The sequence below is a fragment of the Theobroma umbraticum genome, unplaced genomic scaffold (genome assembly GCF_002168275.2).
Source record: "Theobroma umbraticum cultivar Fairchild unplaced genomic scaffold, ASM216827v3 scaffold_147.0, whole genome shotgun sequence".
NCBI classification, from domain to species: Eukaryota; Viridiplantae; Streptophyta; class Magnoliopsida; order Malvales; family Malvaceae; genus Theobroma; species Theobroma umbraticum.
In genome coordinates, this window is record NW_018397259.1 from 1,690,999 (window position 1) to 1,706,366 (window position 15,368).

The following is a 15,368-nucleotide window of genomic DNA, read 5'->3' on the forward strand; positions in this document are numbered from 1 at the left end:
TATTAAGCCATAGGTCTTTTACAATGTGAAAGGTCTTGGATGGTTAAATTAGTTTACTCATATTGTAATTTGACACTTCATGATGGAATATAATTTTTCCTTTAAAAAAAAACATATGCCTTTGCCTTTTATCCTTAATTCTTGACTCTTTTTTTCTAGTTTACTATGCATGATTGCTATGTTTTGCATTATTGACGCACTTTTTCTAATTTTCTTAAGACTTATCCCTTTATCCTTTGCTTTTTTTTTGTCCTTATTTGTCCTTTTGAGGCCATAGCTTTGAGATAAGTTGTCCCTACTGACTAATGGCTCCACGGAGGCATCAGTTGTGCCTCCATAACTCCAGAATTAGTCTGATTCACTACAAAATATATAACTATTCTTGATGAAAATTTTTGTCAAAAATAAAACTTAATTTCTGTCAAAAATTAACTCTTGGTAGAATTGTTGATAGTTAAATTTCGTCGAAAGTACATCAATAAGTAAACTATTCCGTCAAAAAAAGTAATGAAATACAAATTTATTGAAAATTTTTTGCAATATTTCATCATTAAAAAGGTAAAATGGCGGTCCATTTATCGACTTACTGTTGTCACCGTTGTGTTGGAGTATTCGTCAATGATTTGAGATATTTCGTTGGTAATCCATCGACAATTCCATCAGATGGTTAGAAAATCAATCGAAAAAATTTGTGGTTAATTTAGTCGACAATACATTAATAGGTAAACTATTCCGTACGAAAAAGTAATGACACTCAAATTTGTTGGAAATTTTTTATAATATTTCATCATTAAAAAGGTGAAATGGTGGTCCATTTATTGACTTACTTTTGTCACCATACTGTTGGAGTATTTCGTCAATGGTTTGGGATATTCCGTTGGTAATCCATGGACAATTCCATCAAATGTATGCTAGAAAATCAATCGAAAAATTTATAGGTGTTAAAAGGATATTTTGATAATTCTACGAAATATGTATGTATGCAAACTAATGTATTATACAATTATCAGATATTTGGACCATATTATTATGGAATTTAAAATAATAAAAAATAGATATTATTATACAATTAAAAATATTAAAAAATTCAAAAATATATTAAATTTTATTCAAAGAATACAATGATTACCACACACACCAGGCATTCTAATCCCAAAACCATACACATGATTGCGAGTCGTATTCTATCATGTTTCCAATCAATTCCTTTCTGCTGAGAAATTTCATAAAAAATTAATAGGAAAATATTAAAAAATGGGTGCAAATTATATCATCTGTGGATAATCCGACATATTGCTTTGGACAAAAGATTTTCGATTGAATAAAACTTTTTTTAAGTAATTATTGCTCTTTTTCAAATGATTTTAGACTATATGATGATTAAAACTTTTCTTTGTGTGACGTGCTAAAATACTAATAATTTAGCTTTAGCCTTAGATTAACAATGATGAATTTGCGTTACCCAACTTTATCCTAATAATTCATAGATGACAGTTTATTTTGACAGGTAACTTGATGTTAATTTATGTCCTTGATATGAACTTTATATAGTGGATTATATTTGAGTGATAAATGATGGATGCTCTTAAGTATGGAATGGACAGGAGGAATTAATTATGAAATGAAATAGGATAATCTCTCATTATATAGTTTAATATCACATGTATATAGGAAAAAAAAAAGATTGATGGTTTTACTTTAAGTTAGTAAAGAAAAAAAGTTGCAAATTTAGATTTAGTTAGATATTACTTTTAGGTTAAGAACTTAAGTTTGAATTCCTTCCTTCCCTAATTCCTTAAAGTTCATTTAATATACAACCTAAAAAAGATGTTAGATGCCTTTCAGTGTATTTTCTTCTGAAAATCTATAATATGCGTTATCCATCTTTTTGCCTGTAGTATTTTTCTTTTTGAAGAAAAAAAAGGAAACACAGATTAGTCTGATAATATATATAAATATTTCTTGAAATTTTAAAATCATTTTTCATTCTTTTAATGTCCTCAAATTTTGGATTGAAAAACTATTTGAGTACGATAACAACCACTAGCACATACACTATGATATTGCTTTTGATTACACAATATTAATTCCTATTATTTGGTTACTTTTATTTTCCTCTGGATCATATGAATGGATACCTTTTAGAAGAGGTTCAACACTTTTCTTTCTTTTTACGGGTCAATGCGTGATACATATATTATACTCTATAGTGTAAATTGCATCATTATTTCATGGTATTTTTGTAATGTTTAATTTTCATCTATGACCTAAAAAATCTATTTTTCCATCCACCATCTTTTAAATCAGTTTGTAGAAAATAAAAAATTGAGTTTTTAATTAATATTGTTGATGAAAATGAAACTTTGGGTAAAGGATATGGACTAACAACGAAATTTTATTTAAAGTGTATAATAGAAATCATGATTGACAAAAGCAAGAAAGAAATATTTGGTAGCAAATTGTTGATGAACAAACACATCAATTGAAGCAGCGAGTTAGCGTAAAAACAAAAACTAATACTCACAAGAGTTTTTAAAATTGATAATCAAGTTTCAAAGGTAGAAATTTACACACAATTTTTTAAAAAAAATAATAATATCATTCAATAATTTAAAAAAAAATAAATTAAATTGTCTAAAAATTAAACTTAAAAGTACTATTTATAATAACTTAATCCTACTTGATTTAAACTTAAAGTGTAAGTAAAATAAATTATAATAAAGAAGTATTTTACCTTAAATTTTTTTAGAGTATAAAAAAAAATAAATTCCTAAATCCTTATTTACTTATCATCCAAGTAAAATAAAATAAAATAAAAACTCTAAATACCAAATAAAAAATATTAAATATTAAAATTACTTATCTACGTCATCAATGCAAGGACAAACAATTTGGCTTCAACTTTCCTTTTTTAAGAAAAAGCTTCTTTTATTCATCCAAAGAAAGGAGTCCTGCTGCAAAACAAACAAGCTGCTAGGAAAAACCAAAGGAAAGGAACAACCGAAGTTTACAAAATACAGAACATTGAACTGAAACAAAACACTGCAAAAGATGGCAAAGAGCTGATATTGCAAAGTAGTGGCAAACTGGATGTAGGACAATGGACTTCCCCTTGAGATTATGATAGCCCATTGAACCAAGTACCAACTGATCTGTTTATCTGGGACAGTTGCAAAATAGCAGACCACACTTGATGAGAAAAAGGAAAGGAGAAGAATTTATGATCTCTGCATTCTGAACTCTGGAGCCTAACCACTGAAAAAACAATTTGTATCAGAGATTGAACATTGTTTCAGGAGCTAATTCTCTGTAGAGAATAGGTAATCTGTCCAGAATTGCCAGCCAAGCAATTGAGAGTGTCCTGTAATATGGTATTGAAACAGGATAATTTTGTGCAAAGTCACCTTTGACAGTTTTTGCCTAATCTCCACCCAAGAATTAACTAGAAATTGTAAAAGTGCCGAAAGCAGTACTTGCCTAGTTAGCTATCCAAAAATAAAGTTCCAAACTTAAAATTTGAAATCTGTTAGATTAATGAATGAAGGGAAATAAATCAATAAGAATGTAGGCACATCTACCTTATGTTCCGAAGGCAATATTTTTGTACTTTAGTGTGAGAAATTTTCTCCTGGTTCTTCCATGTACGGAGGTAGTACATTCGGTTGATACCAACGATACCAATAAATGTCTTTGCTGGAATGCCTGTTTGTTGCATCTTCGATTCCTTGGATCGCGGTAGTACTTTTCTTCGTATCTTTCTCAACAAGTTGGAATGCCTTTAAAACCAATTAATTAGAATGAGACAATGAGAAGAAGTGTGTTGATTCTAATGTTAGTAATCAATAAGAAAAATTAAATACGTAAAAGTAATGAACTAACCTTTCAATGATTAGAATGTGTTTGAGGCTGTCATGCTTTTTATTATTTAATAAATAAAGGGGAAAAAGAAAGCTAGCTATAGGGTCAAGAGTGTTGATGGATACCTCTGTTTTGGCGTGAACAAAAAGATTTGAATCAACCGTAAAAGTTGAAGCCATCTTGGGACATTCTTCTATCGTTAAAGACCGTAAGGATTGGAATATAAAATGATAACCCTCAGGGGTGGAGCTCAAGATGCTGGGCAAATTCCCAAGGAATAGTACTTCTAACTGAGGGAGGACCATCTTTTTGTCCTTCCCATCTTCGGTGCTTGCTTCATCTTCATGTCCAAATAAATGCTCCAATTCAAAGGCCTCTTGAATTATGAGATATCTGAGCTTTGAAAGATAACCAACAAAACTAGCAGGAAATAGGCGTTTCAAGTTTTTGCACTTTCCAATTTGCAACCTGATCAGATTGGGGAAACATACTTGGAGATGAACATGTGATGACGAGGTTTGATCCTCGGCAATGATTTGCTCCAGTGCTTCGCATCCCCAAATCTTCAGATATTTCAAGTGCAACAAATTCTGAGCAATCGTAGGTGAAAAAACATGTCTCAGGCTCCTGCAACCGATGACCTTCAATTTAATAAGATTTCCAAGGGTTACATGGTGGAGAGGATCCTTCCATATAATGCACAATTCAGGCAGAGTCTCCAATCGCAGTACCCTTAGACTTGAATGAGTATGTCCACCTTGAGCCTGAAATGTCTTCTCATGATTCCAAACAGTCAAATATTCCAAATTTGGTGACTTTTGTCCCAATTCAGAGACAATGGTGGCACTCTGTTGGTTCTTATTTCCGATATTAAAGAGGCAAAACTCCTGTGAATACATAACAAACCCAGTATCATTATATATGAATTCCTACCAAAATAAAAATCTTTAGGCTAATGCCTATGAATTTTGTTTTGAAACCTGTATAACAATTCCAATGTCTATGATCAAAATGATCAAACTATTCTGATCTCCTTAGATAGGCTTTGGCTATTATCATCATCAACAATAAAATAAAAACAAAAAAGAATTAGAAGAATGCCTATTGGATACCTTCGTTTGAGCAGGCATCGAAAATTCTGAATCAACAAGAAAACTTGTTGTGATCTTCGAACATTCTTTTACTTCCAAGTATTCCAATGTTGGGAACACAAAATGATAACACTCCGGTATGAACCTTGCGAGGCTAGGTAGCCTTTTAAGGAATAACCGTTTCAGTTGAGGAAGTAACATCTCTTTCTCATCTTTGAGGTCTGTCTCATCTTCATGTCCAAATATTTGCTCTAATTTAGAAGCTCCTTCTACTTTGAACTCTTCAAGTTTGAGAAGACAATGAGCAACACTAATAGGGAAGAGAGTTTTCAAGCTGTTGCAACCTATGATCCATGTTTTCCTTAAATTAGGGAAGCTTGTAGGTTGAAGAGGAACATTTGATGTCGATGTTGAACTTTGGCCCTCACAAATTATTTGCTCTAATGCCTCACATCCCTTCACACACAGGAAGCTCAAATTTGATAAATGTTGGGCAAGCATAGGTGGGAACACATATCTCAAACTCTTGCAGTCAATCAACATCAAAATTGTGAGATTTTGAACGCTTGCTAATTCGCTGGGACCTTTCCATATAACCTGTAACTCAGATAAGTCCTCTAAGTGTAGTGCCTTTAGATTGAGAAGGAGGTATCCACCTTGAAGTTGAAATATCTCTGGACAATTCCCAATTGTCAAATATTCTGACTCGGATGACCTCTGTCTCAATTGGGGGCCAACACTATTGTACAATTGGCTATTATTCCCAACCTTAAAGAGGCTCAGCTCCTGTAAAAACATGCTCTAATTAGATTAGATTTTGAATGCTGAATGTAAATACATACTTCTTTTTTGGTCTAAGTAAATACTAGACCAGAATTCAAGATCTTTACCAAAAGCTCATATGTAGCACTTAAGCAAGGGTTTCTTTTATGCCTTCCTTCAAACATGAATTTCCTTACTCAATTTGATCACTTGAATTTGATAAGCATACAAATTTTGAGATTGTATATATATTGAAAGTTGTATGGATCAATATAACCGAAGTGATTAGAGTAAGAATGGTTTGAGATCATTATGATTTAAAATAGAAAGAGCTCAATTTTGAACTTTAACTGCATAATCAAGATGCATCAAGTCATCTTTGAAGATCTCCGCAGAAAGTAGATTGCAAGCTTGATATTCAGAATGAGGTAAATCATTCAGTGAGTGTGAGAAAGAAGTACCTTTAGTTGAGCTAACATCGTAGCTGGTAGTTGACCGGTAAAATGAGTCAGTTGGGGACATCTATACACTTTCAACTTTTCCAAAGATGGCAATGTAATAAAACAGTTTTCCGGACAGAAACTCTTCAAATGCATCAAATTTTGAAGCACTAATGATTTCAACTGTGAGAGCACAATGTCCTTTTCATCCTTCTCCTTTGCAGTGCTGAATATTTGTTGTAATTGACAGGAATCAATTATGCAAAGGCTTTTCAACTGTGGAAGTCCTTCGGCCATTGACATCGGGAAGACATATTCCAATCTAGAACAATCAATTATCTTAATCGTTGTTAAGTTTGGCAAATGTGAAGGACGCAAAAAAGAGTTTGGTGATATTTCATCATCTTCTTCGAATTCAGCGAAGATTTGCTTCAGTTCCGGGCAATGGAGTATCTCCAGTTCTTCAAGCTCACTCAAACTTTGAGCAAGGGATGGCGAGAACAAAGATGTCAATCTGTCACAATGTTGTACTCGTACAACCTTTAGACTTTGGAGCCCTACGTGATGAGTCGGCCCTTTCCATATGCACCATAATTCTGGTAATAACTCTAACTCCAAGTGTATCAAATTTGAGAGCAATGGTGGCTCATTTTCTTGGTTGGCATGAAGAAGCTTATCCATTTCAAATACCACTTGCAACTGACCACAATCTTTAATTCTCACCTCTCTTAGATTTTGTACCCCTGGAACTGCAGAGATCATGTCCATGCAATTTCTTATTGTGAGCTCTTCTAATTTTTGCAGAAACTGTTTAGGAGGCGGACCATTGCATAACTGTTTCAGAGAAACCATATTGCTCATGGTCAATTTCACCAAATTAGAGAATGCAGGGGTAGGCACTTGGTGCTGAGTCGTATCAATCAGACATTGGATATCCTTGCAATCTTGAAGTTCAAGAAAAGTTAACTTCTGGAGCCCTCGTCGATCCAATACTGGAATGAGATTCTTGTAACCTGTTATGCTATCCAGAGAAAGATCTTCCACAGTGAGAAGCAACTTATTAAATGCATTTAACGAGGATTCCTTGATTTTCAAGGTTTTAGAGGTGGGATAATGATCGTGTTGCCATTTATTTACCACTATCGCGTACCTCTCTAAGTTTGGGAACACAAAATACTTTGACAGAAATTTAGAACGAATGCACAATGTGAGTGCACTTAAATGGGGCAATTGATATAGCTCTGATAGGCTGGCATTGCTTCCCTCAGCACTTTTTTCTTCAGTTGTCCATTGTTCAAAGCTAGGATAATCAATGTATAGCTCCTCTAGGGACACCAATCTAGAAAATACAAAATAATCAAAGCAGTCAGATTAATATGGCCTAGTGTAATAGCATTTTAAGCCAGCAGTAAGAGCCTGAAGGGGACAAGTTGGGGAATACTAAGCTTTAAAAATTTTATTGTTTCTGGCCAAAAAGAACAACAGAAAGATACAAATATCATGAACATTCTAACTCTCTGACTTTTGTTTGTTCTGCTTTTTCAAACTTGCACGGGAGATAGCTTTATGTGTATAAATTCTTATTACTTCACCATATTAATACTATATAGTTTTCCTTTTACAAGAGGAAGCACTACAATTTAAACTTAAGCTCTACACGCCCTGATATCATATGAATACCAAAGGCTTATCAGTTAGCATATTCAGAAATCTATTAACCGTCTCTGATAGTTTTAACGTGACAAATAAGACGTAGCTGTAGAAATTCTAGAACCCAAAGTAATAAATTAAATAGTAGGAAAAGGAAAAAGGGCAAATAAACATTCGAAAGATATCAAATAATACCTTGGGAGCAAGTTAAGGGGAATCCTCTGAAGCATTGCGCATGTTGAAAGATCCAGCAATCGAAGCGCAGTCAATTCCCTGAGCTCAATCGGTAGCTCGTAAATATGAGAACCGCGAAGGTCTAGAATCTCAAGTTTCTTCAATTTCGCCAATGATGAAACGTTTTCGAGCTTGCACTTTTCCAAGCGCAGAGTTCGAAGATTTGTCAACACTTGAAGTCCTTCAAGTGACAACAGAACACTTTCCAGGGTTAAAACTTTGAGGGCTTTCATTCCTTCAAAAAAAGCACTTGAAACTTTGGTTGAACCATCTCCACCGAGTAACAGGGTTTCAAGCTTTGGGCATTCCAGTCCATCAGGAAGCCTCTCTATTTTGTTGTTCATCAAGGAGATTGCTGTGAAACATTCGAAACTTTCACTCCTAGGCCACTCCTTCAACCCACGGCCGGCTTTTACCATGAACACTTTGTCTCCTTTTGACATTATCCAGTGAGCAAAATCACGAACCACATCATGCATTTTCACACATTTATGTTTACTACTATCCAACAACAAACCTGAGCTTTGGAGGTCTTCTCGCTTTGCACGCATCTCCGTCCTTGCATCATCAATTGAGCTAGCATCATGAAACAATCCTTGCCCAACTCCAAATCTGGTCAAATCTTCAATCCTAATATCATAATCTTCCGGGAAAAGGGAACACAATAAGAAACATGCCTGGATATTTTCTCCCTTCAAAAAATCATAACTAATCTTGAGACGTCTATAAATGTCTTCATAGAAATCAGGATTGTCAGAGTGGCGGCAGTCTTTGAGTCGCTTATTAGCCACTGTCCATGCATCGCGAGTTTTATGTTTTAGGGCCCTTCCTATGGTTACAATTGCAAGAGGCAAACCCCTGCATTCTCTGGCAACTTCCCTTGCTACATCAAGCAAGCCGGGACTTTCAGAGTCTTGAGTTAGACCTGCATTTTTTTGGAACAATTCCCATGCTTCATCCTCTTCTAAAACGTCAAGGTCAATCATCCTCTGGCAACTCATATAAGAACATACTTGTCGAAGACGCGTTGTCAAAAGAATTTTACAACCCGTGTGATGTTCACCGACGGGAATCCCAATATCTGTCAAGTCAATGTACTCCCAAAGATCATCAACAATTATGAGAATTCTCTCCACATGTTTCAATTCCCGCCATAATTGCCGTGCTTTCCCATGTTCGCTTTTCTTATCAAACTCGAAATCCAAGCGATCTGCTATCTCATCTTGAATTTTGTCAATGTTTGGATTTTGGGACACGGTAGTCATCACAACTTTATCGAAAAGCTTCACTTCTTCAGCTTTCTTTCCCACTTGTTTGACCAACGTCGTCTTGCCCACCCCTCCCATCCCATGCACTCCAATCACATTCACAGTATCATTCTTCAGCACCTCCCAGATCTGATTTAAAACAGATTTTGAAGATTTAGAAGGCATGAAATCCTTAGATGAGAGAAACTCTATGTTGGGAAGAGTGGCGCGATGGCCTATGCGACTGGGATCAAATTTTGAAGTAGTCTCTACAAGTTTAGCCATCCGAAGCGTCTGCTCTGCTGTTTTCTTACTTAGCCTGTAACGACAGCTCCAATTAGGACACCAAGTGAGACATGTCTTATTTTCCTGTATCTCATTTTCCAGATTTTCTACTTCTTTCTGAACTTGATCTGCCTCTTCTAGCCAGTCCATTACATCCTGATCAATATCTAGAATTTTCCTCTTGGCCTCCTTAATATCATTTTGCAGCCGAGCTTGTGCCGATGAAAATTTTTGTTTCTGTTCCTTGAATTCTTCAACAACGCTTTGAAAACAAAACACGTGACGAAGATTACTTAATGCTGGGTTCACCACGTATCGCTCCACCAGGTTTCCCGCCACACTAGTAGCAACGGATGTAGCCAGTTCAGCAGCCATTAATTCTTCGATGATATATCTGAGCCGTACAACATTAATTAATTCTACTAAGTAAAATTATTGAGAGAAGAGAGAGAGAGAGAGGTAAGAATCGAAGAAGATATTGTGAAAAGTTCGGCCAGTAACCTGGTTTCTGGGGGAGAATTGAAGCAAGACCGAAAAGGATTCAGTCACTAAAACAGCTGCACAAAATTAATAAAGCCACAATTGTGTGAGGACAGACACTCGTGTTGTTGATGACAAAGAAGGAAAATAGACGCAGTTTCAAAGCAAGTAGTGATTTCTAGCTTTTTGGGCTTCCTGAGTATTCGCTATGACGAAATTGAGCATATTATCAAAAGGGGTTCCGGCTCGAACCTTCGGTTCTACTGAGAACAATAGCTGTGGAATCCTACATATTAATTATCATCAGCTCGTCCAAAACGTAAGCACTACGATCGTTGGATGACGTCTGTGGACAAAGCCATAAAGCAGGTTCAATAATGGAGGTGGACAATTCCACTTTAGTGGAAAATACTTTTTCTAAAAACGAAACATGTGTCATGGCAAACTAATTGCTAATAGTCTAACTTGAAAGAGAACTATATGTTCAATTCACAAGTTGTTTTCTTTTTTCTCCATTATTCTCTAATTATGTTTTTCCCTCACTTTTTAAACTATAATTTTTTTTCCTCCTAAGGCTCCTAAATTCAAACAAATAGAATACTATCAATTCAGGTTTATTTAACATTTGTTATTCTTCTTTAGAAATTTAAAATCTAAGATTCAGATCTTCCCTTAATTCCTTTTGAAACTTCTTTCGTACATATTGAAAAAATGAAAGGACCAAGGAAATACTATTTTGGTTATCCACAAGAAAAATATATGTAATATTAAATAAAAATAAAAAAGAGTACTCTTTTCATTCAATATTGAAAATTGTTCATGTTTTGGCTTATATAAAGAGTAAAAGAAATGTTCTAAATTTACTTTTTAAAAAAATGATGGTATTGATAAACTACAAGTTTTAATGTCAAAAAGTAAAAGAAAAATATTAAAAATTAAAGTGAAATATAGAAAAAAAAAGAGTTGTAGTTGTTCAAAAAAATGAGTGGACAAAATTATGAAACAAATCAACAAAAGATGAACAGACGGAATAATAATTACTTATCACTGTCTTTGTCATTAGAAATAAAAAATTGAGTATTTTATAATAAACTATTGTAAATACTATTGATGATACATAATAATAATAAGTATATGTCTAGTATTTTTTTATTTAATTGGAGGAGAGGTGATTCGAACTTTATTCTTTAAGTAGGGGATCATATATCAACTAATGAGTCAAATACTCGAGTGTTTTCTTTTTTAATTGAGGGAAAAAGGATTCGAGCTCTACTCTTTAGATAAGAGATCATACATCAATTAATGAGTCAAATGCTCGAGTGCAAGTATACATTTAGTATATTAGCATAAGATAGCATAATTTATGAGATGTTAATGTAGCACACATATATTTCATAAAGACACAATTATTTTTTTGTTACGAATATTTTTGTGAATATTCATTTATATTATCTATACCTAGATTTGATATAAATTAGATTTAATTAGGATTTAATCTATCTAATCCCTAAATGTTATCTTCATCTTATAAATTCTATCAAGATAAGGAGGTTATTTGCCTATAAATAGGCCCCCTCAGTTCATTTGTAAATACACTTGAATTAGATCTTTTTATTCCCTCTAAATAATTTCTTTCCCTTTAAATACTTTCTCTTTTATTGCTCTTGTAGTTATTCTTTTAAGTTATATTTTCAGAACACGTTGTCAGTATGATCTTTATTGGTATTGTTTAAGTGCTAGAGGGGGTAAATAGCACTACAATGTTTTTACTCAGCTCTTTAGAGCTTGAAGAGCACTTAATCAACTAGACGAAGAGAAGGACTAGAACTTGTTAAAATCACAAGACACCAGGTAAAGAAAGGTAAAGAACAGTGGGCAATGTAAGACTATTTATAATGGTTCAAGCCCCTTGAGCTACATCCACTACCTTAATCTCCTAATCAAGGATTTTCAAGCCAACTTTACTAAACCAATGGAATTAACAACTTCCACCAAGCCTTTACAAGTAGAGCTTTTAACCCAAGCTCTAATCCTTTATAACAAGCTTTAGAGCGGTTCTTACACTCTAATTTCTAAAAAAAAAATGAAAAAGAAGTGCCTTTACAAGTTTGAACATATTATAATCAAGTTCAAACACCTTTTATGGATTTAGAATGAAAAACAAGTGTTTTTGGTGAAGAATATTTGGCTTTTAACTTAAAGTAGCTCTTTTCTCTTCAAATCTTTAACTTTATATGTTCTTTGACTGTTGGATCTTCCTTTTATATCTAAGGAGTCGGATTTTTCTGTTGAAGACAATTTCTAACCATTAGGAAAAACTCTGATACACTTCTAGTTGTTATTTTTGTCTTCTAGTGTTTAAATTTAAAAAGAGAGACAAACTTCGACTAATCAGTTATAGGCAGTTCTAACGGATTACAGCTTTTTCACCATGCATTGTCCTGCTACTATGTTCACTGCTCTAACCGATTACAAGAGGCTCTAATTGATTAAGAGTTCTTTGCCTTTAGACTCATCTTCTTTAGCAAACTTCCTCTAACTGGTTACTATAGGCTCTAACTGATTACAAATTTTCTGTTTTCACTTCTTTACACAATAGTCTTCCTCTAATTGTTCAGCGCTTCCAGTAACTGATTGAGGCTTTACTTCTTTTAACCATAACTGATTAAAATCAGCTTTAATAGACTAGAAGATCTTTGAATTTTGAACTTCTCCATTTTGACTTCCTTCAACAGTCAACAATATTTTCAAACTTGTTTTTTGACGCTTAAAGATACTAGGACCTTATGCTTTAACTAATTAACCGGACCTTTTAACCAATTAGCATATTTCTGTTTCACTTCAACTTATCACACAGCCATGCCTTAGCTGATTAAGGTCCTTTGATAATCAGTTACTAGGGTTCTGTTTTTGTTCATTATTTGCTCTTTTCTTCTTAATTGATTAACTCTTCATTAAACTTAGCAAGCTCTTTGAGTTGCTTTTAATTAATAGCTTTGTTAGAGGTATGAGATTAAATCCGACACATTTAAATAGTGAAGTTAGACATTAATGAATGAAGAATGTTTTGTTATAATAAAAAACATATGAAGTCAACAATCTTTTGATTTCTCAAGTTTGGATTTTGTTTTAATCATCTTCAAGCTTCAACAAAATTTTAATAATTGGGTTTCGATTTCTGGTTTTAACAAATCAGGTAAGTGTTAGCAATATTTTGTTTTCATCCTTTCACAAAGGTTGGGTTTTTTTTTTATTTTTGATTTTAAAAAGTCAAATAAATGACTTGATATCTCTTTAGTATTTTCAATCCCTTAAAAATCAACTTTAATATAAATTTTGCTATTATGTGGTATATATATATTATATTTTGTCCCTTGCTATTAATGAAAAATCATAATGTCCATTCCCTAAAGTGAATGTGACAATTGAGCTACTAATAAAAAATTATAAATTTATCTATTCCCTGAATTGAATACGACATCATTTAATAATTATGGTCATAGCCATGAATCTATCTATTCCTTGAAGTGCATACCACATCATTTAATAATTATGGTCATGGCCATGAATCTATCTATTCCTTGAAGTAAATACCACATCAATTAATAATTATGATCATCGACATGAAAGAGGTCATCATAATAATTTACACTATTACTATTCTAATTAAGTATAATTTTACCACTAGAAGCGGATAGATAATTTTGTTACCAGAAATGGATGGATAAATTTACGACTAGAAGTGGATAGATACCTTAACCTACTAAACCACAAGAAGTGGATAACCCATTAACAGTGGATAAATACTTGTAATCTACCAAAAATGGATGAATACTTTCAATCCACCAATAGTGGATGAATACTTTCAACCCACTAGAAGTGGATGAATAATGAAAAAACAAAAATAGAAAGAATAAAAAGAATATAGAAAATGTATTTACCATTGGTCACATACCTATTGTACATCTTGAATTTTATCAAGCATCTTTGAAAACTAAAGCATGTTGTGATGATTTTGACCATAACCAAGTTGATATAGCATATCAAGATGTTTTTCCACCCTAAAAGATGAATTAATTATATGATTGGTAATAGAAATATCCAATGTTAATTTTCTTATCCTAAAAAAGGAATTAATCATTTGATTGGTAATGAAATATCCGAAAATGAACTTAATAGTAATTGGTATATTTTGGTATAACTATATTACGAAGATAGCTTTAATATGTTCTTATTATATTTAAATGATATGTTCTTATTATATATTTTAATTCTGTATTTAATGTTATTTCATGTTAACTTGTAAATTTCTTGTTGTATATATTTTATTTTATTAAAGAAAATATGAATATTCATCTTGTTAAATCCAAAATCTATGAGGTAAATATATGTCTAGTAGACATTGTTACAACGCACACTATATTTAAAGACAAGAAATATTGTTTTCACTTGACAATGGAAAAAATCATTGTCAATACAATATTTGGTAGTACAAGATTAATTGAAAGCTTTGGAAGAGCTAATATTTTATTATCTTATGGAATAAAGTTTATAATAGATGATGCATTACTTTCTATTAAATCTCAAAGAAGTTTATTAAGTTTTAAAGATTCACCTGAATAGATATCATATTGAGACAACGAATGAAAGAGACACTTAATACCTCTATATTATATTTATTATCTCAAATAGGAAATGTGTGTGACAAAAAAAATTACTTGCTTTGTTCTCTAGATTAAACTACATAAATATTAGAATAATTGAAACTCATGGTAAACCAAAAGTTTACTAATGATTTTAATGTTTGGCATGACTGGTTAGACCATCCTAGATCAATAATGATGCAACAAATTATTGAAAATTAATATGATCATTCATTGAAAAACCAAAAGATTTTTCAATCTAGTGAAATACTCATGTGCTACTTGCTCTTAATGATTATGTAATTAAGACAATTAATCTTAACAATGCTTGTGAATTTACATCTCAAGCTTTAATATCGCACATTAGTTTGAATAATTATTAAGGAACCTATTGCTTATGTTTATACACAAAACGGTCTAGTAGAATTGTTTATTAAATACTTTCAACTGATTGCAAGGCCATTACTTATGAAATTTAAACTCTCAATTTGTGTTTGGGGATACACCATTTTAAATGCAATAGCATTTGTATGCATCAGGCCAAATGAGTTATTATAAATTCTCCCTTATACAATTGGTTTATGGTCAAGAACCAAATATTTTTTGTTTAAGAATTTTTAGATATGCGGTATATGTTCCAATTACTCCACCATAACGTAAAAAGATGGGCCCTCAAAG

General features: G+C 32.7%; 1 protein-coding gene across 2 annotated transcripts; it reads right to left on the reverse strand.

Moving 5' to 3' along the window:
* Positions 1–2,902: 2,902 nt before the first annotated feature.
* LOC110414760 (disease resistance protein At4g27190-like) lies at positions 2,903–10,322 on the reverse strand. Of its 2 annotated transcripts, XM_021426165.2 has the most exons (7): positions 10,069–10,322; positions 7,997–9,961; positions 6,173–7,490; positions 4,971–5,735; positions 3,984–4,745; positions 3,579–3,776; positions 2,903–3,255 (listed from the first exon to the last, which is right to left on the reverse strand). In XM_021426165.2, exons 2-6 carry the CDS (start codon positions 9,940–9,942, stop codon positions 3,609–3,611), a joined length of 4,959 nt encoding a protein of 1,652 aa, XP_021281840.1. In that variant the 5' UTR covers positions 9,943–9,961; positions 10,069–10,322; the 3' UTR covers positions 2,903–3,255; positions 3,579–3,608. The 2 variants fall into 2 exon arrangements, with proteins under 2 accessions (XP_021281840.1, XP_021281839.1); XM_021426164.2 differs by having other exon boundaries at positions 7,997–10,322.
* Positions 10,323–15,368: the final 5,046 nt, after the last annotated feature.

Excerpts from the sequence above, each read along its gene's own strand:
- LOC110414760 (XM_021426165.2), bottom strand. The coding sequence starts at position 9,942 with ATGGCTGCTGAACTGGCTACATCCGTTGCTACTAGTGTGGCGGGAAAC. Across the intron at positions 7,491-7,996 it reads CCCCTTAACTTGCTCCCAAG|ATTGGTGTCCCTAGAGGAGC; the intron begins GTATTATTTGAT and ends TGTATTTTCTAG. Across the intron at positions 5,736-6,172 it reads CGATGTTAGCTCAACTAAAG|GAGCTGAGCCTCTTTAAGGT; the intron begins GTACTTCTTTCT and ends ATGTTTTTACAG.